The following is a 21078-nucleotide window of genomic DNA, read 5'->3' as shown; positions in this document are numbered from 1 at the left end:
GCATTGGGGCTTCGTTGCAGCGCGATGTAGGGCTTTCTCTAGTTGCGGCGAGCGGGGGCCACCCTTCTCTGTGGTGCACGGGCTTCTCATTGAGGCGGCCTCTCCCGCTGCGGAGCATGGGCTCCAGGCGTGTGGGCTTCAGTAGCGGTGGCGCGCGGGCTTAGCTGCTCCGCGGCATGTGGGAATCTTCCCGGACCAGGGCTCGAACCCGTGTCCCCTGCATTGGCAGGCAGGTTCTTAACCACTGCGCCACCAGGGAAGCCCCCTCAATAGATGGTTTTCTTGTTAGACCTGGACTTTGACACCAAGCAGTGGAACAGAGCAACAAATCTGGGGCAAAACTGGCTCAGAACTTGGCACGGGAGCCCCTAGGTCGGGCTTGACCTCATCTGTTGCTCTGTGGTCCCGCAACGACCCTGGATCCCCATGTGCAAATCCCTTCCAAGATCCCTGCTCCCTGCTGGCAGGGAAGCCCAGCTGCTCAGGGCCCAGGGCTCAAAGAGCTGGGTAACTCCCAGCATGGCCTCTGGGTAACAACACACTGGGGCCTGTGTCACAGAGCCGTGCCCAGTGTCCGGAGCCTCCACCAGGCAGGCACTCCCTCCCTGGGTGCAGGGGAGGCAGAGGTGCTAGGCTGGTCCCTGAGACCCCTGCCCCTGCCCCAGGGAACCTTTCTGTGCCACAGACCTTGTTTATTTGTTCAGGCTGATAAAGCAGGATTCTCTGGACTCTGGATGAGAACAGGCAAAGTGCATTGTTCTGCAGTCTTTTCTCAGATGGGTCTGGAGCTGTGGCCGGGGCTGGGAGGGGGAAGGGGAATGCACAGGAGTTGGTGGTCCCCGTGTCACCTCCCCGCCCCTCCCTGTGTTTCCTGGCCTGGTGAAGGGCGACCCCGTGGCTGCTAGAGGATCTTGAAAGGTGACAGCAAACCTCACCTCGGGCCTGCGGTCTCAGGACCCCCAGGGGCTGGGGAAGGAGCAGGCACTCTGTCCTGGCTCCAGATCGCCTGCTTCTCACCCTCTCTGGAGCCCCTCTTTAGAGACCCTCTGCAACACCCACCGTAATAATGTCACTGACCTGTATCAGGCCTTACTCTGTGCAGCACATGTGCCATCTCCTTTAGTCCTTACCACGCTGTGTGGTCAGTCCTGTTAGCAATATGACAAGGACACCAAGGCTCAGAACGGTTATGTCTCTCGCCCAGGGTTTGTAGCTAGAGCCAGGAGTTAGCCCAGGTGACCAAAAGGTGTACGAGCTTCACCTCTGCACCAAATAACTAAATCTTTATCCTCAGAGAATTTTGGGAATTCCCTGGTGGTCCAGTGGTTAGGACTCCATGCTTCCACCGTAGGGGGCATGGGTTCGATCTCGGGTCCGGGAACTAAGATCCTACAGGCTGAGCGGCGTGGCCAAAAAAAAAAAAAAAAAAAAAAAAGAGAGAGAGCGCGCGAATGGTTTTTGAACCCAGTTCTAAACCTTCTGGAGTCACCTGATAGCTACAGAGGGAGAGCATTCATTCCCTCAGTCAGCAAACCCTTTGGAGGCCAGTGATGGGCAGGACATGGGCTAGGCTCTGCATACAGAGGCCTTCCCCTGACAGCTCACACAGAGACTGACCATTAAATGAGTCACAGTAATCAGGAGTTAAGGACAGATGGCGGCTATTAGAGCACCATCAAGGGGAGGCAGCCCTAGTCCCCGGGGTAGGGTTGGGTGGGAGGTCAGGGAAAGCTCCTGGACGAAGTGAGCTTTAACGTGAGATCAAGATGTTGACGCGTTTAGGGTCCTCATCTGAAGCGGCTCTCTTGATTATGCTTTCTTGAAAACGCAGCGCTGCTGACGTTTTGGGCTGGGTCGTTCTTTGTTGTGGAGGCATCGTAGGATCCTGAGCATTGTAGGATGTTTAGCAGCATCCCTGGCCTCTGCCCACGACAGGCCAATAGCCCCTCCCCGCCTGCTGCCTGGTGGTGACGATCAAGAATGTCTGCAGACACGGCCAGCTGCCCTTGGGGACAACATTGTCCCCGGCTGAGACCCACTGGCCCAGAACAGTGCCCGGCATACTTGTTGAGTGGTCCCTGCAAGGCGCCCCACTCTCTGTGGGCTGAGGGTTAGTGCCAGGTATCCGTGGTAGGGATGGGAGCTGCATGTAGATCCCGGAGAGCCATAGAGAGGAGGATGCCTCAGCCTTGGTCGCAGTGCACATTTGGGGTGAACGACGCAGCAGAGCAGCTCTATCGGTTAGCACCTGTCCGGTGGGCTTTGTGGTGATGTCTCCGGGTTATGACACAGCACTCTGCTGCAGTCTTTGTAGCTTTTTGCTCAAGCAGCAGGAGCATTGGTGGACAATGTTAGAGACTCCATCGCTTCACCCGTACAAATCTCTGTGCCATCGGTGAGTGTCTAGTTGCTGATGGATGTCAAGGCTGTCAAGTCTGGTTGGGGCTGTCCTGTTGCAATGCCCAGCAGCACCCCAGGTCCAGAGGGCAGAAAGATAAAGAGAAAAGCAAAAGAAAGCCAGTCATGTGTGGGCTCCCCAGCTGAGCACTGGCATTTTGCTTCTGGTCTGTTCCCAGAGTCCCGGGCACCTAACTCTGCTCTGACGTTATAACATCACTCTTGAGTGTAAGTTCTCTGATGACAGACCCGAGTTATTATTTGTTGTCGGACCCCAAGTGCCCAGCCAGGCAAGTGCCACTGAATGAGTAAATAGACCCTCAGGGCCAAAAAACATCGGTTCTCTCCGAGAGATTCCTTCTCAGGGAGGGAGGCGGGTGGAGCTCTGTCCTGGGGGGGAGCTCTATGCTTCCTGCTCCCTGACGTTCGGGCAAGAGCTAAGTCTCAGTTTCTTCCCCTGTGACGTGGGAATGTGGATGCCTCCCCCAAGGCTGTGAGTGTGGAAACAGCGCATGCTTAGAACAGGGAATAAAATCCGGGTTGAGGGATTAGATGGGCCACCTCTGCTGCCCCGCAGTCCCCTGTCCGGCGGTGCAGATGTTCAGCGTGAGGGGCCCTACACCTGCCTGGCTGAGGTGCCCCCCAGCCGTTCTCGGCAGAGACCCTGGCAGCCCCTCCTGACGCCTTCTCACCCTCCAGGTGCCATGTTACTCATATGGGCAGAAGCTGTCCAAGCTGGCCATCCTGAGGATCGCCTGTAACTACATCCTGTCCCTGGCGCGGCTGGCCGACCTCGACTACAGCGCCGACCGTAGCAACCTCAGCTTCTCCGAGTGTGTGCAGCGCTGTACCCGCACCCTGCAGGCCGAGGGCCGTGCCAAGAAACGCAAGGTACGTGCCAGCCACGCACGCAGCAGCCTCCTGGGAAGACAGAGAGGTGGGGACAGGAACCCGGGGAGCCCCGCACTCTCCCAGGCTTCCAAAGGGACCGGTGAGCTCGGCCTTTAGGAGCTCTGCTGGGGTTCGTGCCAGCTTCAGGGCTCCTCAGGCCCCTGGGATTGTGTGTGACTCTACTCCTGGGAATGGGGCTGCTGGGTACCTAGTAGGACAGTCATCCTGGGCCTGCGTTCGTTCATCACTTAAATGAGGAGGACAGCTTATCTCTGAAGCTCTTTCTGGCCTTACATGCTCTTAGGATGAATCCTCCAGACGACCCCTGATTGATGTCATATCGGGGTGTGTTTCGGTAATGTGACTTGGCTTGTGGGTTACCTGAGGCCACGCATTAAGACACGTGATTTTCATTCATTCATTCATTCATTCATTCATTCATTCTGAAGAGATTTACTGAGCCCCAGCCATGTGCCACGCTTGCCGGGCAGGGGTATAAAAATGATAAACGTATGGTCGCAGCACCCCTGCAGCTCACAGGATGCTCAGAGACCCTCTCGCCTGTGGATAAGGGCAGAAGAGTGTAGTAAAGGAGGCCCCGGAGGCCTGTGCTGGGGCAGGGGAAGGCCACGCAGAGCAGGGACAGGTTACCTCTCCTGCCCAAGGGAGTTTGAAAGGTCATCTTTGTGTAAGTGGTGTTTGAGCTGGGATTAGCAGGACAGCCAGGAGGTCACTGGGCAGATGAAGCAGGAACGACATCTGAGGCAGAGAGAACGGCCTGTCCAAAGCCTGATGTGCCTGGAGAAATACGGGCAGGAGGAAGGGTGTCGGGCACAGCTGTGCTTCCCACATGGCCTAGGCTTCCAGCATTTCCAGTCGGGGGTCATTGCCAGGCTGTGCAGAGCAAGGCTTATGGGCAGCCCTCTGGATCTCTGTGCCCACGAGGCTAGATGGAGAGAGAAAGAGGGTGGGACCCCGTCTGCATCCATGAAGAGGGTAGAGGTGGTTAGAGACGCCTGACTCCTCTGGGCATCCAGGGATGGGGAGCAGGGGGGGAGCCCAGTGACTCTGGCACCCTCCATCCATTCCTTCCTTCCTACCACCTCCTCCTTCCTTCCTGGCCGGCCCCTCCCCGCATCCCTGACATTCCTCCCCCCAGCCCCCCCTTTCAAGGAGGCCCCTCTCTGGGTTCTCCAGGTTTCCCAGGGGCCCCTTCAAGAGGCTTCCAGCCAGGGAGGCCCTCTGTGGACTCTCCTGCCCACAGCAGGGAGGGCCCCGGCATGTCCCCACCGCCAGCCACTGCCGCTGCTGCGGTGATGGCACGTTGGGATCCTGGGGGTGATTTAATGTGGCCCAATTAGATGAAATCTTCATCAAGTGGGTGAGAGAGGAAGTGCCACTGGCTGCTTCGCAGGGCGGCTTTCCTCTGGAAAGTGACACGGGTAAATTAAGGGCGTGATTGATGGCTCCATGCGGCGCTCTGTGACAAAGGAGGGTTGTAAACTCTCGGTGAACTTCCCCTGGCATTCGGTGGTGGTCGGTCGGAGGTGTGGATGGACAGGGTGGGCAGGCGCCGTTTCCCCCATCTCTGCCCCTCATCCCCCGCCCTCCCCCAAGTTCTCCTGTCAGCCACCAAAAGCCAGAGTGCTGGGCCCCCCTCCTTCCCTGTTCTTTGATTGGAGCAAGTGCCCTGGGCTGGGGAGGAAACTAGATGCTTGGGAGGTGAGGGAAGAAGGGGGGTGGTGGGGTGACGATGCCTAGGAGAGACGAGCTTTTGGCTTCCTCTGAAATCACATCAAATCTAAGACACCTTAGAGACTCTCTGGTCCAGCGTCCCCATTGTCCAGATTGGGAGACTGAGGTGTTAGATTGTGGGTAAGAGCATCACACAGCCCTGAGTTCAAGGCCTGGCTCACCACCTACTAGCTGTATCATTTTGGACCCGTTTCTTTACCTCTTCTTGCCTCAGTTTTCTCCTCCATAAACGGGGACGGTGGAAACATCAGCGATTTCCAAGGCCCTTCTAAGCAGAGGTCCTGCCTCCCCTCTGAAGGGCAAGGGGCCCCTTGCATCCTGCAGCCCCTCCTGCCGAGCGAGCTGTGCTGAGGCTGCCATCTCCCGAGGACCATGCCTGGACAACCACCATTGCCCAGAGGACTTAGGGGGAGGGGTGGGACAGGGTCTTGGGGCTGCTGGGACATCTGAGGCCTTTGGGGCCCTGTAACTGCCCTGGTTAGATTGGCAGATCACAGCACCACCCCACTCCTGGTGGTGTGTGCCTTCCTGCATCTGTCACCATGCAGGTAGGTGAGTTTCAGAGTGCCCTCAGGGATGGTCTCCAGTGACCCGCCCAGTGGCCCTGAGTGCCTGGGATAGGCCACCATTTTGTTAACCAGAACCAAGGGAGCTGGTGCCCCTGGAGACGCATTCCTTCATTTGTTCATACGTTCATTCATTCAGTGTTTATCGAGCACTGGCAGTGAGTTCCGTGTTGGGGAATCCCATCCTCGGCACACGGGCACCGTGATTGGTGTTTGCGATGGGGCGGGCTTGACCCTCCCTAGTCCCTGTAGACAGGGCAGGTGGATGTGAGGCTCCAATCAAGCCCCTGTTGCTCCTCCCCTGCAGCCATTCAGGGCAGCCTGAGGGTTTGGGGATGGGAGTGAGTCGGGCTTACATTCTAACGAAGGATAAAGAAAGGAAGAAACTAGAAAACATGCTGATGTAAGTGACCAGCTGAAAGGAAGTCTTCCATAAATGATCATCACCAATGCCACTGTGGCCATCTGAGCTGTCCCGCAGAGCGTGCCGTGGCTGTCTCACAATTCATGTGCCCCAGAGGCTGGGCCACCCTTTTCCAGAACGCCTGCTTGACAGATTGTACCCCGATGAGCTGCCTTGTCCCTCCAGACCTGTGTTAAGAATGGGATTTAAAGTGATCTTTACGTACCCTCTAGGCCCCAGGCACCTCCTTTTGCCCATTTCAGCCCTTCCTTGCTGGGGGTGGGGACCCATATCCCTTGATGGGTGAGTCCTCTATATCTGGGCCTCACAGGAAGTGACTTTGAGGGTCCAGGGTCCATTTGGTAGCCCTGGTCGCGCAGAGAGGCCCGTCGGAGGCCGCCAAGCGGAGAGACAGGTGGGAGGAGTGGAAGGGCTCTGCAGATCTCAGCTCGAGCTACGGCTACGGCTGCAGCCGGAGATAATGCACATTAAGCACCTGGCTCTGGGCCATGTTTCCGCAGCTCCTGTTTTTAAAGCAGCAACTCCTGGGAGCTTCTGAGGAGGAGAAGGAAGAGAAGCAGAACTGTTCCACACCTGGGCAGGGTGGGCCTTGCCGGACCTGTGGGATAGGAGAGGACCAATTTCCCACAATCTAGGGCACTGCCTTCCAGTGGATAATAATAATAATAATAATAACAACAGCAGCAGCAGCCACTAACACTGATGGCATAGCTTAAGCCCTGGCGATAAATGACCAGTAAGTGCCTGCCCCCAGGTTTCTCACAGGCCCCAGGTTGGCGTGGTGGGGTGGCGGGGAGAGAGAAGTCCATTATGGTGTGCTGAGCTAAGGGCCCTACCAGACGCCTGGACACCGATTGGTGACCCCCGGGCTGTGACTGTAGCCGTGTGTGACAGCTGGGCAGGGAAGGCTGGCTCTGCAAGGCCAGAGGCTGCTTCTCACCCTGTGGGTGGTCCAGTGCCAGAGGAGGCACTGAGGCCGGTATAGCTCAACCGCGGCTTCTCTCTTCCTGCTGCTTTCTGGGTAGGGGAGGCTTTTTGTGGTGATGGCAGGTTCGAGGGTAGCCAGACTCCTGTTGGGAAGACCATCTTGGGTGCAGACTTCTGTATCTTTGGTGCTGGGAGCCAGCTGAGGTAGCACACTGGTTTTGGGTTGGGGGGTCAGTGGGAGCCGAGAGGGTTCTGTCTGGGTGGCTGAAACCAGGCCTCGGACAGGACCTGGTGGCACCTGCTCTTTCTGTGGTCTGTTCCAGAGCCCCAGAGTATGTGAGGCAGAGTCTCCAGCACCTGCTCTGGCTGGATCCAGCCCCTCGTGTGCAGGGTCTCCTGCACCCCAGAGTCCCCACTGAGGGACACTGTCCTGTCTCTGTCCCCACCTGCCACGTACACAGTCACCCCCATTGGGGCTTTGGTCTCCACTTCTGTAAGGTGAGTTGACCCCAGAAGTGATTTCTAAGACCCCTTTTCTTTCTTTCTTTTTTTTTTTTTGTGGTACGTGGGCCTCTCACTGTTGTGGCCTCTCCTGTTGCGGAGCACAGGCTCCGGACGCGCAGGCTCAGCGGCCATGGCTCACGGGCCCAGCCGCTCCGCGGCACGTGGGATCCTCCCGGACCCAGGGCACGAACCCGCGTCCCCTGCATCGGCAGGCGGGCTGTCAACCACTGCGCCACCAGGGAAGCCCCTAAGGCCCCTTCTGGTCAGACTTAACGAACTGAGGCCACCTCAGCTCCTTTTTCTGTCTAAATGACAACAGGCGTTTACTCTCCCTCCCCCTCCTTCCATCACGGGCATTTCACACACATCTGAAAGTTGCTCACAGAGACTGTTGGGACCCCAGTGCAGTGTACCCGGAGAATACTGACACTACCTGACGTTCTTAGAGTCTGGATCCCGCGCCAGGCGTGGTGCTGGGTGCTTAGTACTTCTGACATAACACGCCGTTGACTCCTCCTGCCACCCCTTCAGGGTGGATCCTGCTGTTGTCCCGGGAACAATGAATCTGAGGCTCAGAGGCCCGAGGAACTGGCCAGTAGGAGAGGTGCCCGGGGCTCCTATCGCTTCCCTGTCCCGCCCCCAACCCCCCCCCCACATGGAAATGGTGTGGTGAGAGGAGGTCCTGTCTCCACATCCTCCAAGCCATGTTACTGAGTTAAATACCATGTGCTTTCAAAACCCGTGGAGTCCGTCTATGCTGGGAAAGAAGGGGGGTGGGTGGGAAACCACCATCAAATTCCCTTCTCGTCATAAAAATGGATGCAATTTATTTTTTCTGGCATTCCAATTACATAGACGTTTGTGGCCAGCTGTTTGTTCTCACACGGAGTGTTCTCTCAGCTGCCGTTTCTCCTCTCACAGTTGACACCGTTAGTCTACACGGCTGGCAGGGACTGGGATGGAGGGGTCGTGGGCTGGGGAGCCCCCCAGGTTAGCTTGGAGCTGGCTTCCTTGGAACTCAGAACTTGGCCCTCTGCTGTTCCCCGGGTGGTCCCGAGGTGGGGGAGAGACTGGGCCGCTGCTTTCCCCTCTCCTTTCACACCGTCTTCACATTCTCCTCCTCTTCTCCCCTCCTGACACACACTCACAGACCCCACCCTTCTCCCCACCACGCTGTGTATGAATGAAACGTTGGGGTCTCGGACAGTGAGAAAGAACCCACCTCTCATGCTCAGAAAGTCAGAGATGGGAAAAGTCCCCTCGGATGCTCTAACCTGCAGGGCACCTCTTCGAGCCAGGGTGCCCCTTTGAAAACCCCTTCAGAGTCTCGGTGGTCCAGGATGCTGTAGGTGGGTGTTGAGTTGAGAGAACCCTACAGTTCCTTTCAGTTCTCTCTGGTGCTGTCATTTAACTTTAAGGCACATACAACAGGGTATGACCCTGGCAAGACCATGAAGTAGGGGAAGTGTAGGCTTTGGCGCTGGAGACCTGGGTTTGAATCATGGCACTGGTACTTCCTACCCATGTGACCTTGGGTGTGTTCCCTAACTTCTCTGATCCCCCGTTCTCTCGTGTGTCAAGTGTCAGCTTATAAACCTTCCTCGCCACCTTGCTGGAAGGATGAAAGGAGATCCATTATGAGAAAGGGCTGGCCTTTTCTCAGTGCCAGAAGGGAAATCTCATGAATTTACAGTCGCAAGGTAACAACTTCATATGGAATCCCTGGAAGGGTCATCTCAGGAAAGGGCAGTGCCTGGAATGGATGAACGACCAGACAAAAGGCAGATAAGGGCAAATAGTTCTGAATGGGGGACTCCTGTTTGTCCAGCATTCAGGGCAAACCCCCTGGCCCTGCATCCTTAAAGGAGGGAGAGCACCTAGCCAGCCCAGAAATCCCTGGGCTTTCAAAGTTCGCGGATTCATACCAAAGAACATGCATAACGTGTGGTTGTACGTGGTAATAATGCTGATAAACGGACTCCGGCCGACAGTCGCGCTGACCGAGTGGGGAGTGCCCACTGCGTGCCGAGCACCTCCCGTACTTTATCTCTGCCCTTTATGCTAACCCCACAAGTTAGCACCACTTCCCCATTGCACGGAGGGGAAGCTGAAGCCAAGAGAAGGGCAGTCACTTGCCCAAGGCCATGCAGCGAGGAAGTGGTGGAGCTGATTTGAGCACGTGTCTCTTTGGTTCCAAACTCCGAGCTCTTCAGCTGCGCCCGGGCCCTGAAGCTCACGTATCGCCCAGCAGGGTGGCCTGCACCCGGGGACCCCCAGCAAATGCGGGTGCAGGGCCTTGTCAGGAGCAGCAGCTCTTATGTAAGCAGCCGGACTGCGGCGCTTGCAGGCTCCATTTAGCCGCGGGGAGCCCACAGACCGCTGGGGGTGGCAAGGGGTGGGCCGGGCCGGTCGGGGTGGGGGTGTCAGCAGCCCCCCGCCCCCAGTGCCGCCGCCAGCGAGGCCTGACACCGGGTTAAGTCGCCCTGGCGGCCTCTGGCTGCAGCTGGGAGCACGCCTGGTTCCCATTCGGGCGCTGTGGTTTTGATTAGCTGTTCCACAAGGCGGGCCTGGTGGCGAGGCCCTGGGAGCTCCGCTGGAACAGAGGGTCCCCCGCCCGGCCGCCGCGGCCCCCCCTCCTGGCAGCCCCAGACTCCAGATGTTCCGAGCGCTCGCTGGGAAGGCCTGCTGGCGCCACGGAGGGCAGAGGGCAGGGAAAGCACGCGAGCTGGAAGCCCAAGCGCTCAGTCACCGCGGGCCCTGGCAGCCCGCCCAGCGCTCTGCTGGCACATTCCCCAGCTCTCCCCTGGCCATCTGTTCCCAAAAAACCCTTTCAGAGCCTCATCATCACTCAGGATACAACAGCACAAGCAGCTGGTTTGGAGGCAGCAGGGAAAACCGTGCAAAAGGTCCTTTGTGAGAGAGGAAACTCGCTTATGAATAACAGGGCTGGACGCCGTAAAAGTTGGCGGCTGGAATCCGTGTTTCTCAGGCGCCGCTGTTTTCTCCCGACTCTTTATCTCTGCTCTTTATTTGGTTTCCCCTTGTTTTCTTTTAATGGTGTTTCTTCCCTTCCCCTTCTTGCACCAGTTGTGACTTTTCTTCCTCCTCTAAGGTGCCTGAAGGCCACCTAATTAGGTATCCTGGACGCTGCTGAACTTGTTTTTTCTTCGCAAAGCTCTTAAAATGGGAGATGGTTAGAAGTGACTGTTTTCATAAAACCCGGGCTGGAGGAGACGGGGCAGAAAGAAGGTGCCCGGGAGGGCACGGTGTGGGCAGGGCAGCAGAAAGTCGTCAACCTGAGGAAAGGTCGGGGGCAGAGAAAGTGCAGAGACTGCCGTCAGCTCATCAGAAGGCAGCACGGAGACGCTCTGGGAGAGCAGTGACATTAGTGAAATGCTCAGCGCTCGGCGCCTCAGCTGATTGCAGGATGACAGGAAGCCTTTTTTAAGAACCGCCGCCACCGCCAGAAACTTCTGGGAGATGTCTGCCTGGAATCTGGGCACCTCCTGGGAGCAGTCACCGGGTGGCCTGAGTGGGGCCCTTGGGCTGTGCTGGGGCAGGGCTGGCAGCTGGGAGGCCAGCATTGGCGGGGGTGGGGAGGGGAGGGCAAGGCCTGGCCACCTTCCTCACACCCCCTGGACCCCTGAGGGGGAGCTGAGAGTCAGGCCCAGGGCTGCCAGGTGCGGAGAGGGACACCTGCCAGGTGTCAGATGGGCGTGACCTCATGGGGGGGGTCACGGGGCAGGGGCAGGGGACTGGGGGCTTCCCCTTTCCTTTCTCAGTTCCGCGCCCCCCCCCTTTTCACTGCCTGCTCCAACACTGTCCCGTGAGACCCAGAAGCTCGGCTGCCCCTCACCCCAGCGGTGGAAAAAGCCCGTCGTGCACATCGCTCCGGGTGGCCGGTCCTCACAAGCTGAGGCTCGCGCTTTGGAGGGTGTTTCATCTGTGCTTTACTCAGGCGTCGTACTTCACTCCTTTCTCCTCTCTTCCCGGTTTCGGTTGCAGAGGTGGCAGCTCTGGCAGGGCAAAATATATATAAGTTTATCACAATGTCAGGGCCGTTAATTTCCCCGTCTGCAGGGCTGGGCATGGGCCGAGATCCCCCCTCCCTGCTAAGGCCTTGGTGGACGGCTACCTAGTCTGGACTCTGAGGCTGGTCTCGTCTCTGCCCAGGGAGCTGCGTAGCTGGGTGGCCTTGCTCAAGTGTCGTATCCGGGAGATGCCAGCCTGACTGCCCGCCTATCCAGGGGTCAGTGGCACAAAAGAAGTGAAACTGTTTTGTGAACTCTGTCCTCCCTCCCGTGTCTCCTGCCTGAGGAGTTGGTCCCCGTGGAGCCAAAGGTGAGGAGGGCCTGGGGAAGGAGGAGTGGCCGCTGGCCCCAGGCCCCTGGTGATGATATGGGGTCCGACCAGGGACCAGAACTTGCTTTCCAGCCCTGGGGCTTCCAGAGGACCAGTGGGAGGAGGAGGGAGGGGGGGGCTGCCCTCCCACTGGAGTGACCAGGCCTGTCCTGCCCACTGCCCAGCCTTGAGCCCCTGCCCCTGGCACAGTGGATCGCCTGGCACAGGGGCCGCCGGCAGGCCCTGGTCGTCCTTTTTCTACCTGCCCCTGCAGACCGGAGGCTGGTTCTAGGGGAGGGTATAAATCCCTGCCTTCTTGACCTCCTAGTATAAATGTTTCTAGAGGGCGAAGCAGGGAGCCTTTCCTGCCTTCAAGGTGCTTAGTTCTCTGCCCAGACTTCACGGCCACCTGGGGCCTGGCCCTGCCGCCCAGCTGCTTCCGTGGCTCAGTTCATACCCACCTGAGCCCCTCCCAGCAGCTCTGCTGAAAGCCAGGTGGGACCGCCTCACTCCCCTGCTCAGGACCCCTCAGGGGCTCTCCACAGGCCAAGGGTAGAGGCCAGACTCCCTTACAGGGCACCTGCCCCTCCCCCAATGTGACCTGGCTCTAGCCGGTCACTCCCATCAACGCGGAACTCCTCGCCCAGAGGGGCTATTTTTGGCTTCTGTGCTCATGCCTTCCCTTCTGCCTGGAATGCCCTTCTACCCTGTCTGTCTGGCTAAGTCCTGCTCATTCTGGAAGGCTTATTAGCTCCTCCTGGAAGCCCTCCCTGACCCCTACCCCAGCCTCCACCTCAGGGCCCCATGTAGCATGGCCACCTCCCTGCCCTTACCATAGGGGTGTGTAGAGTCTAATTCAGGAGCACATCCTATGATACAGTATGAAGTAATGATATATTATGTGATATTTTAGAGCTCATTTTATGTCATTATATTATATTTTTAGGTGATATGTTACCTGATCAATTATGTGATATTAAAACTCTATACTACATTACATTATGTCACACAATGTGTGTTTAGTACACCTCTCTAGCTAGACTGTCAGCCCTTTCATCATTTTGTTGTTGTTGTTGCTGATGTTTTTTGCATTACGCGGGCCTCTCACTGTTGTGGCCTCTCCCATCGTGGAGCACAGGCTCCAGACGCGCAGGCTCAGCGGCCATGGCTCACGGGCCCAGCCGCTCCGCGGCACATGGGATCCTCCCGGACCGGGGCACGAACCCGCGTCCCCTGCATCAGCAGGCGGAGTCTCAACCACTGCGCCACCAGGGAAGTCCAGCCCTTTCATCTTTGTGTCCCAGCTCCTGGCACAGAGGAAGCTGCCAAATAATGCACAGCATTCCTTCCACGAAAATCCACACACGTTGGGGCTGAATATTCCTGAGCTGAAGGCAAAGACTCTAGGGAAGAGTGAACTAGGGGCTCTAGGACACAGACAGGGAAGTGCCCCTGGGCTCCCCCAGGCTCCTGTTTGGGGAGTTTGGGCTCTTGTTGCCTTGAGTCAGTGCAGAAAGCTTTGCATTTCAGATCACAGAAACCCCTCTAGGAGCAGCTTAAACTAACAGGGCTCCTGTTTCTTACAGTTAGGAAAGGTGAAGTGAGGAGTCTGTTCCCTGGCTCCAAGGCTCTGGTGATGCTAAGGCTTCAGGCTTCTTTCTTGGTCTTTACCTCATGACTGCACAGTGGCTGCCACAGCACTGAGTACTTCATCCACATGCTACATCCAAGGCAGGGCAGGGCCTTGCCGGGAAGAGTGTTTCTCCTCACCAGTTCAGTCAGTCCTGTCCAGACATCCCCTACCTTCCCTGAAAGAAGGGGTGCTCTCCCTGAAACTGAGGAGGACATTGGGGCCTCTCATCTGGGTGGACAGCAGGGTAAACAGCCACGTGGCTCATCCCTGGAAAGTTGACCCTGGTTTTTTTTTTTTCTTTTTTTTTCTGGTGGTACGCGGGCCTCTCACTGCCGTGGCCTCTCCCATTGCGGAGCACAGGCCCCGGACGCACAGGCCCAGCGGCCATGGCTCACGGGCCCAGCCGCTCCGCGGCACGCGGGACCCTCCCGGACCAGGGCACGAACCCGCGTCCCCCGCATCGGCAGGCGGACTCCCAACCACTGCGCCACCAGGGAAGCCCTGACCCTGATTTTTGACAGAGTGGTTTTCTTCCCCACGGGGCTGACCCATGTCATAACCTCAACCACAATGTCAGAACCCCATCTCTGCGAGTTTGCCTACTCCTCCCCCCAGCCCCACAAAGTGAGGGCCAGAACGCCTGTTTTCATTTGACTGCACTGAGGTTCAGAGAACCTAGGTGACTAGGCCAGGCCACTGGTGACCTGTTCCCTCTGCACAGTCCTTTTCAGTTTGCAGAGCCTTCTCATGCCTCTTATCCTCTTGAGTTCTGCAGTGACCTCCTGAGATCCACGTCACTAGCCATGGGAACTAGAGGAGGAGGCTGGGACCCGGGGGGTGAAGTCACTCAGTGCCACACAGCTGGGTGGGGCCGGGCAGGACCTAGGCTCATCCAGCCCCGTGAAACAAGCGCTCCTGAATCTAGACCATCCCTGCCCTCTGTGTTCTCCCAGGGTGAGGGGGTCTAGCGGTAATGCGGGTCTGTCTCAGCCCAGCCACTCGTGAGCTCTGTCAGCTCGGGCACTTGCCTTCTCCAAGCTTCGCTTTCCTCATGAGACATGGATAGAAATGTCCATCGGTGAGGAGCGTTCAAGGAAATGATGGCCATGAAAGGGCCACGTCAACTGGATGCACTACACAGTCACTGAGGCTCCTGGAGGACACGAGGGACCTTGAGTGTCCCCTCCCCACCCAGGGACTTAGACTGGGTGGACTTGACTCTGTTGCCAGGCAGCAGACACCGAGTCTGTCCTTCTGCTTGTGTGTGTGTGTGTGTGTGCGTGTGCGTGTGTGATGTGCACCGGTTTGTTGGGGCATCTGTAGGCACCGTCTGCCAGGATCAGATGGAGGGCCTCCCACATGGTGGACTGAGTGTCTGGCACTGGGGAGGTGCCCGGAGGTCTTCAAGGGTTTCAGAACTTCCCCTCTCCCCCAGGGGTCAGGGTCCACTTTGGCTCTCACCCCCTCCACGTATACACGCCGTGGTGCTTCATTTATTCAACAGAAGCAGAAAAAGATGAATTAAGCTTGAAGGACGCTGTACATTTATTTAAGAATAAACAGTTTTGAGTGTTTACTATGTGCCAGGAATTGTTTTAGGTGCTGGGTCACTTTGGAGAACAAAACAAAGGCCCCACCCTTTGGAACTCAGGCTAAACGACACAAAGGCCAGGCAGGAAAGCTCACAGGAGAGCCCTGCAGGACCTTCTTCGCAGCCCGCTCTGCTTAGCTTTGCACGCAGTTCTTACAAGCCTGACTCCCTGGAGGCTCAGGTCAGAGCAGCTGAGCAGAAACAACCAGGAGACCAGCTCCTGGAGCAGGTGCAGTGACAGCCCCCAGAATCACAGCCAGTGGCCTGATGGCGTGGGAAGAAACAGAGAACAAAAAGAGCAACACCAGGGGCTCAGAAGAGCCAAGAGGCTTGGAGCCATTTAGTGTCGGGGTAAAGGGCCCCAGAAGCCTCAAGGACCTGGGGAGTCTTCTGTAGACTGACGTTCCCGGGCCTGACCTTGAGTTGTCAAGAGGAAGCTGAAGTACATCCAGTAGCGTCTGACGGAGAATGCAGGGAAGTGCATCAATTATTGGGAGCTGGGACCTGTCCAAGCTGTTTGGGCACAGAAAACACACGGCTTCCTTTCTCTAGGGAAACTCGCTCCTGTTCGGGGGCTTGTTCTCCTGCGGGGGCAGCGCTGGGCGGGCCGGGGTCCTTGTCTGTTTTGCTCACTGCGGTGGGGGGGGGTGGCCCGTGCTCCGAATGGAGCCCGGCACAGTCTGCACACTCAGTACACGTTTGCCGAATGAATGGAAGCGTGACAGTCCAAGCAAGTGAGGTGTTTCTAGCTGTCTTCCACACTGTCTCATGGGCAGCTCCTCTCTGCCGTGTCCCCAGTGGGGCCCTGGCCACCTGATGGGGAGACACAGTTCCTGCCTTGATGAGCTGACATGCAAATGGGGGGAGACCCCCCCACACACACACATACATACACACGTGTGTGTATTGACACGTGGTTGCCTAACCCTGAGTGCTTGGCTTTGCAGCCTCTGTGATCTTGAATCCTCTCTTCAACCTCAGACAGTAGACTACGATTATTACCATTTTATAGGTGGAGAAACCGGGGCACAGAGAGGTTAAGTAACTGCTCGAAGTCACACGGCTGGTGGAATGGGGAAGTCAAGATTCAAACAGAGGCTGTCTGATGCCATAGCCAGCACATTTAACCACTGCGCTGCACCGCATCAGTGAGGGTGAGGGTGCGTGTGCGTCAGGGAGTGTATGTACGTGCACTTAAATGTGTGTGGGTGGGGGTGAAAGATCTGTTTCTCTTCCTAGTACTTTTGTGGTGTCACTGACGGTCAGGGTGGTGGTGAGTAAAGAGCCCTGATCAGAGATGTCCTACCCTTCCCTGAATCCCATGGTAGCTCCAGCATCTAGCTATGAGGGGCTTAGGGACGATGGGCGGGGCCAGAGGAGGGGTTTGCACACTGTTTTTTCAGAAATCATCTGGTTATTTGGGCTGTCCATGGGCCTCATGGCCTCTCCCAGACCCCCATTATTGCCCCCACTGATCCTGAAATATCCACAGCTAGACTCTTACTGGGGGTCTCCTGAAGACATGCTGTGGGCTTTGCAGAGGCTTGTGGGCCAGCACTTCAGCATGAATTGGTTTGTCTGGTTGGTGCCCCATCACTCCTGCTGTCGCTTTGCTATAAGGGTTGGGGAGGGGAGGGGAGGGACTTCCCTGGTGGTCCAGTGGCTAAAGCTCCGCTCTCCCAATGCAGGGGGCCTAGGTTCGATCCCTGGTCAGGGAACTAGATCCCACGTGCCGCAACTAAGAGTTCGCACGCTGCAGGTGAAGTTCCCACATGCTGCACTGAAGATCCCACATGCTGCAGCGAAGATCCTGCGTGCCGCAACTAAGACCCGATGCAGCCAAAATAAATTAAATTTAAAAAAAAGGATCGGGGAGAGGGGAGGCACGGAGATATGCAGAAGCATGATGGGGGCTCCGGGGACCCCCGACACTGTGGTTGGGGGTGTGTGTATATGTGTAGTGCTGGCGCGGGGGTGGGGGGGACATGTGGGAGGGTCATGTGTCGGGGCCCGAGGGACGCTTCCAGGACGCAGGGCCTTCCTCACCTGGCTGGGCCACCTGTCTGCCCAGCTGGCTGCTGCCCTCCAGCCCGGGTGCCTTCTCTGGCTATGGGGCAACGGCAGGAGCTCCTTGAGCTTCTGGGGTCTGGAAGGGCAGCGTGCAGCCAAGTGGAATTGGCTGGACCACCTCACAGGATGGGGAGCAGATGGGAAGCTGCAGCAGCTGGGCCTCAGGCCTCACCCAGGCCAGCTCGGCCCTTGCTGTGCCCTGTACTGTGGGCGGGGTGAGGTGGGGACCAAGAAAGGCAGATAGGCTGACAGACGTGGAGAGCGAAGCAGAGGGGAGGCCAAGAGAGAGCTGGCACAGAGAGACGTGGCGGGAGCACGGAGAGAGAAGCAGAGATTGTCAGCCTGCAGCCCGAGAAGGGTCGGCGCGGAGGCACCTGGGGTCTCCCTGCCTGTCCCCTGCAGGCGCGGGGTCTCCCTCTGAGCTCTGGCCCGGCTCTGAGAGCGCCAGGCCTCCCACCTTCCCTTAGGCCCCAGGGGATGAAGGCTGAGATTTTCTTAGAACCAAGAGAGGTGGCAGCTGGGGGGATGGCTCGAGGACTTTCTAGTCCCGATTGCCAGTGAAGAAGCTGAATCCTCTAGGGGCTGAGGGGTCTGCCTTGCTCTGCTGCGTCCTAGCGTGTGCCCTAGGGCCTCCATTTCCCCATCTGCAAAGTGGAAGCAGCGACAACACCTCCCGAGGACTGTACAACCGCACACGCAAAGGAGTAACGTGTTGGGCTCCGGATGAGGCCGCTCTCAGCCGCTTCACTGACTTCTGTCCCCAGGCCTGGGAGGACAGGGAGCCGAGGACGGCCTGGCCCCCTCTCTCAGGAGCTCGTGGTGGAGCTGTGCGGGGTGAGCAAGTGGGCGATAGCAGTTGCACCAACCATGACTCGAGCACAGAGGGGTATCGGAGGAGTCGGTATGAAGTGCTTGGAGGCTTCGGAGGGGAAACACGTTTCCCCAGACTGCAGTGAGGTGGGTCTCGGGGCAGGCAGCTGGACTGGAGCCCCCATTGTCCCGGACTGGGGACACCGCAGGGACACAGCCAGCAGGACCCTGCCCTCCTGGAGCCTCCGTTCCCGTGGGCGGAAGTAACTCCGAGCAAGGCTGTACTGGAACAGAGGGGACGCCCGGGACTGGACGGTGCTCTCTTAGTGCTGGCCCGAGTGCCTGGGTCCCAGCTCTAGCTCCAGCATCTCAGCACAGGAGGGGTCCCCAGTGTTACTCAGTGGTTGTTTCCTACAGCTAGGAAAGTTCTTCTGTTATGTCCTTGACTGACCCTGAGGTTTGAACATACATGTTGGCCTCAGTCAGCGAGCGGTTTAGACTGCTGGACCCACCGTTGCTCCTGACGTGGGCCGGCAGGGCAGGACGTCCTCCTAGCGTCACAGGAAGCTATCTGCACCCTGTAGCCGGGAGCCCCTGGCAATTGTATTCACTTCTCTGATGAGTGGCCTGGAGGGACACAGGGCGGGGCAGGGGAAGGGGTGACTTGACCGCATTTAGCAGGATAGCATTTTGGTGGTTTCTGCTTTGCCCTGGGGTTAGACTGTAAGCCGCTGCAAGGCAGGGCCTCCAACCCTGATGTCTGTCACAGAGCTGACAGGAGGAACTCAATAAATCTTTGATGACTAAATGAATTTTTCCTCCCGTTCATGGTCCCCAGACGGATTCTCCTGGCTCACAAGGGGCTCTGGCTATAACTTTGCAACTCTTAGATCCTGGCACCTTGAGAGCCCTCCCAGCCTGGACACAGTGTGGTCGTTGATTCACACCATGTTCCCGCCCTCAGCAAAGAGCAGCCAGCTCCAAATGCTCATAAATTTCCTGCCTGTCTCCCGTGGCGCCCGGGGCCAGGCGAGGCGGGAGGCGCTGGGGGTGGGCTGGTCCATACCTGCTTCCAGTTCCCTGGGAAGTTTGGAGGCCAGAAGCCCAGGCCTATGCTTGTGGCCAGAATAACCTCAGCAGAGCCTGGCCCTCGGAGATGTGGAAGCAGATCTGCCAGATGCAAAGATGTATGGGCTGGAGTGTTGGAGAAAACACAAACACCAGCTTGCCACGCAGTTTGCACAAGCTGAGTTCACTCCCATGAAATCCAACATAGGTCTGCCTACGCAAAGGAAACGTATGTGGATGGATGGACCTAGAGATGATCGTGCTAAGTGAAGCAAGTCAGACAGAGAAAGACAAATACCATATGATATCACTTATCGGGTAGGATCCTAAAAATGATACAAACCACTTTATTTACACAACAAAAACAGACTCAAAGGCATAGAAAACAAACTTACGGTTACCGAAGGGGAAAAGGGTGGGAAGGGATAAATTCGGAGTTTGGAATTAACAGATACACACTACTATATATAAAAGAGATAAACAGCGAGGACCTACTGTATAGCACAGGGAACTATATTCAATGTCTTGTAATAACCTATGATCAAAAAGAATCTAAAAAGAATATATATATATACATATATACGTATATATATATAAAACGGAATCACTTTGCTGTACACTTGAAACCAACACAGCATTGTATATCAACTAGGAAAAAAAAAAAAAGGAAAAGTATGTGGAACAGCGATCACCCCACACTAACTATCATGGTTTCTCTTGGTGGGGAGATGGAGGTGATTAAAATGGTTTTCTTCTGTCCACTCTTCTGTGTTTTCTAACTTTTCTATAATTAACATATACTACTTATGTGTTTAGAAAAATTTTAACAGTTTTTTAAATTATAAATGTATTTATTTATTTATTTTTGGCTGCGTTGGGTCTTCGTTGCTGTGCACGGGCTTTCTCTAGTTGCGGCGAGCGGGGACGACTCTTCGTGGCGATGCGGGGGCTTCTCATTGCGGTGGCTTCTCTTGTTGTGGAGCCCGGGCTCTAGGTGTGCGGGCTTCAGTAGTTGTGGCACACAGGCTCAGTAGTTGTGGCACACGGGCTTAGTTGCTCCACCGTGTGTGGAATCTTCCTGGACCAGGGCTCGAACCCCTGTCCCCTGCGTTGGCAGGCGGACTCTCAACCACTGCGCCACCAGGGAAGCCCAGTTGTGCTTATTTTTAAAAAAGAATTCGTCTCGAGCAGATTGGCCAAGATGACAGTTGGTTCCATATGACTATTTCTGGTTACTTCTTTTGAGACTTTTCAGCCTATGATGCCATTTTATGTTTTCAAACACCAGTGAATCACACCAAGAACCCAGCTCTTTGCAGGAATGGGAGCTGGTGCTTACATTATGTACCAGGCCCTGCTGGGAGTGTGGCTCTCTTGTCCCATTGATTCTTTGCAACTGAGCTAGAAAGTGGATACTATTACTGTGCTCATTTTATTTTTTTTAATTTTATTTTTAAAATTTTTACTGGAGTAGAGTTGATTTGCAATGTTGTGTTAGTTTCAGGTGTACAGAAAAGTGAATCAGTTATACATATACATATATCCACCTTTTCTCAGATTCTTTTCCATATAGGTCATTACAGAGGATGGAGTAGAGTTCCCTGTGCTGTACAGTAGGTCCTTACTAGTTACCTATTTTATATATAATAGGTGTATATGTCAATCCTGATCTCACAGTTTATCCCTCTCCTGTGCTCATTTTAAAGATGAGTAAACTGAGGCTTTGAGAGATCAGCCAGCCTGCCCAGGGCCCCAGAGTCCCACTGACTTTGGGGCCAAGATGAACCCTAGTGGTCACAGCATTTAGAACCAAACCCTTTCTAGCCCATATATTGGTGTATGTAAAAGTGAAAGGTAAAATAATGCCTGATAGTGTGGGTCTTGAAAAATACTTCTCCCATGCCCTCCCTGCTTGTCTTTCATATTTAGTTGTAAAGTAACATTGCAATCTGACTGCTCCTTTTCGGACAAACCATAAAAAACAAAAAACTCAGGATTTCAATCCCATTTGACGTCTTTTTCTACACGTAGAAGGCTGTATACAAATTGCTTAAATACAGAAAGATGTATGATTTGAAAACAGTCAAAAATGGTTAAATAG

General features: G+C 56.0%; 1 protein-coding gene across 8 annotated transcripts in view; it reads left to right on the top strand.

The window, feature by feature from the left end:
• The window catches only part of ATOH8 (atonal bHLH transcription factor 8), a 34846-nt gene that overhangs the window by 7374 nt on the left and 6394 nt on the right, over positions 1-21078 (top strand). For 2 of the 8 annotated variants that reach the window (XR_010835380.1, XR_010835381.1), the window contains exons 2-4: positions 3097-3288; positions 6534-6769; positions 11638-11805. Coding sequence is in view for 3 of the 8 variants with exons in the window: in XM_059079017.2 (XP_058935000.1) it covers positions 3097-3288; positions 6534-6668 (327 nt within the window). In the remaining 5 variants the exon portion in view is untranslated. Of the gene's footprint in view, positions 1-3096; positions 3289-6533; positions 7482-11637; positions 11806-16717; positions 16857-21078 lie in introns of those variants that run through there. The other 6 variants (XR_010835383.1, XR_010835382.1, XR_010835384.1 and 3 more) reach the window with 6 other exon arrangements.

Source organism: Kogia breviceps, chromosome 11 (genome assembly GCF_026419965.1).
Source record: "Kogia breviceps isolate mKogBre1 chromosome 11, mKogBre1 haplotype 1, whole genome shotgun sequence".
Lineage (NCBI taxonomy): Eukaryota > Metazoa > Chordata > Mammalia > Artiodactyla > Physeteridae > Kogia > Kogia breviceps.
Note: the sequence above shows the minus strand (reverse complement) of the source record. Positions and strands in the feature narration are given on the sequence as shown.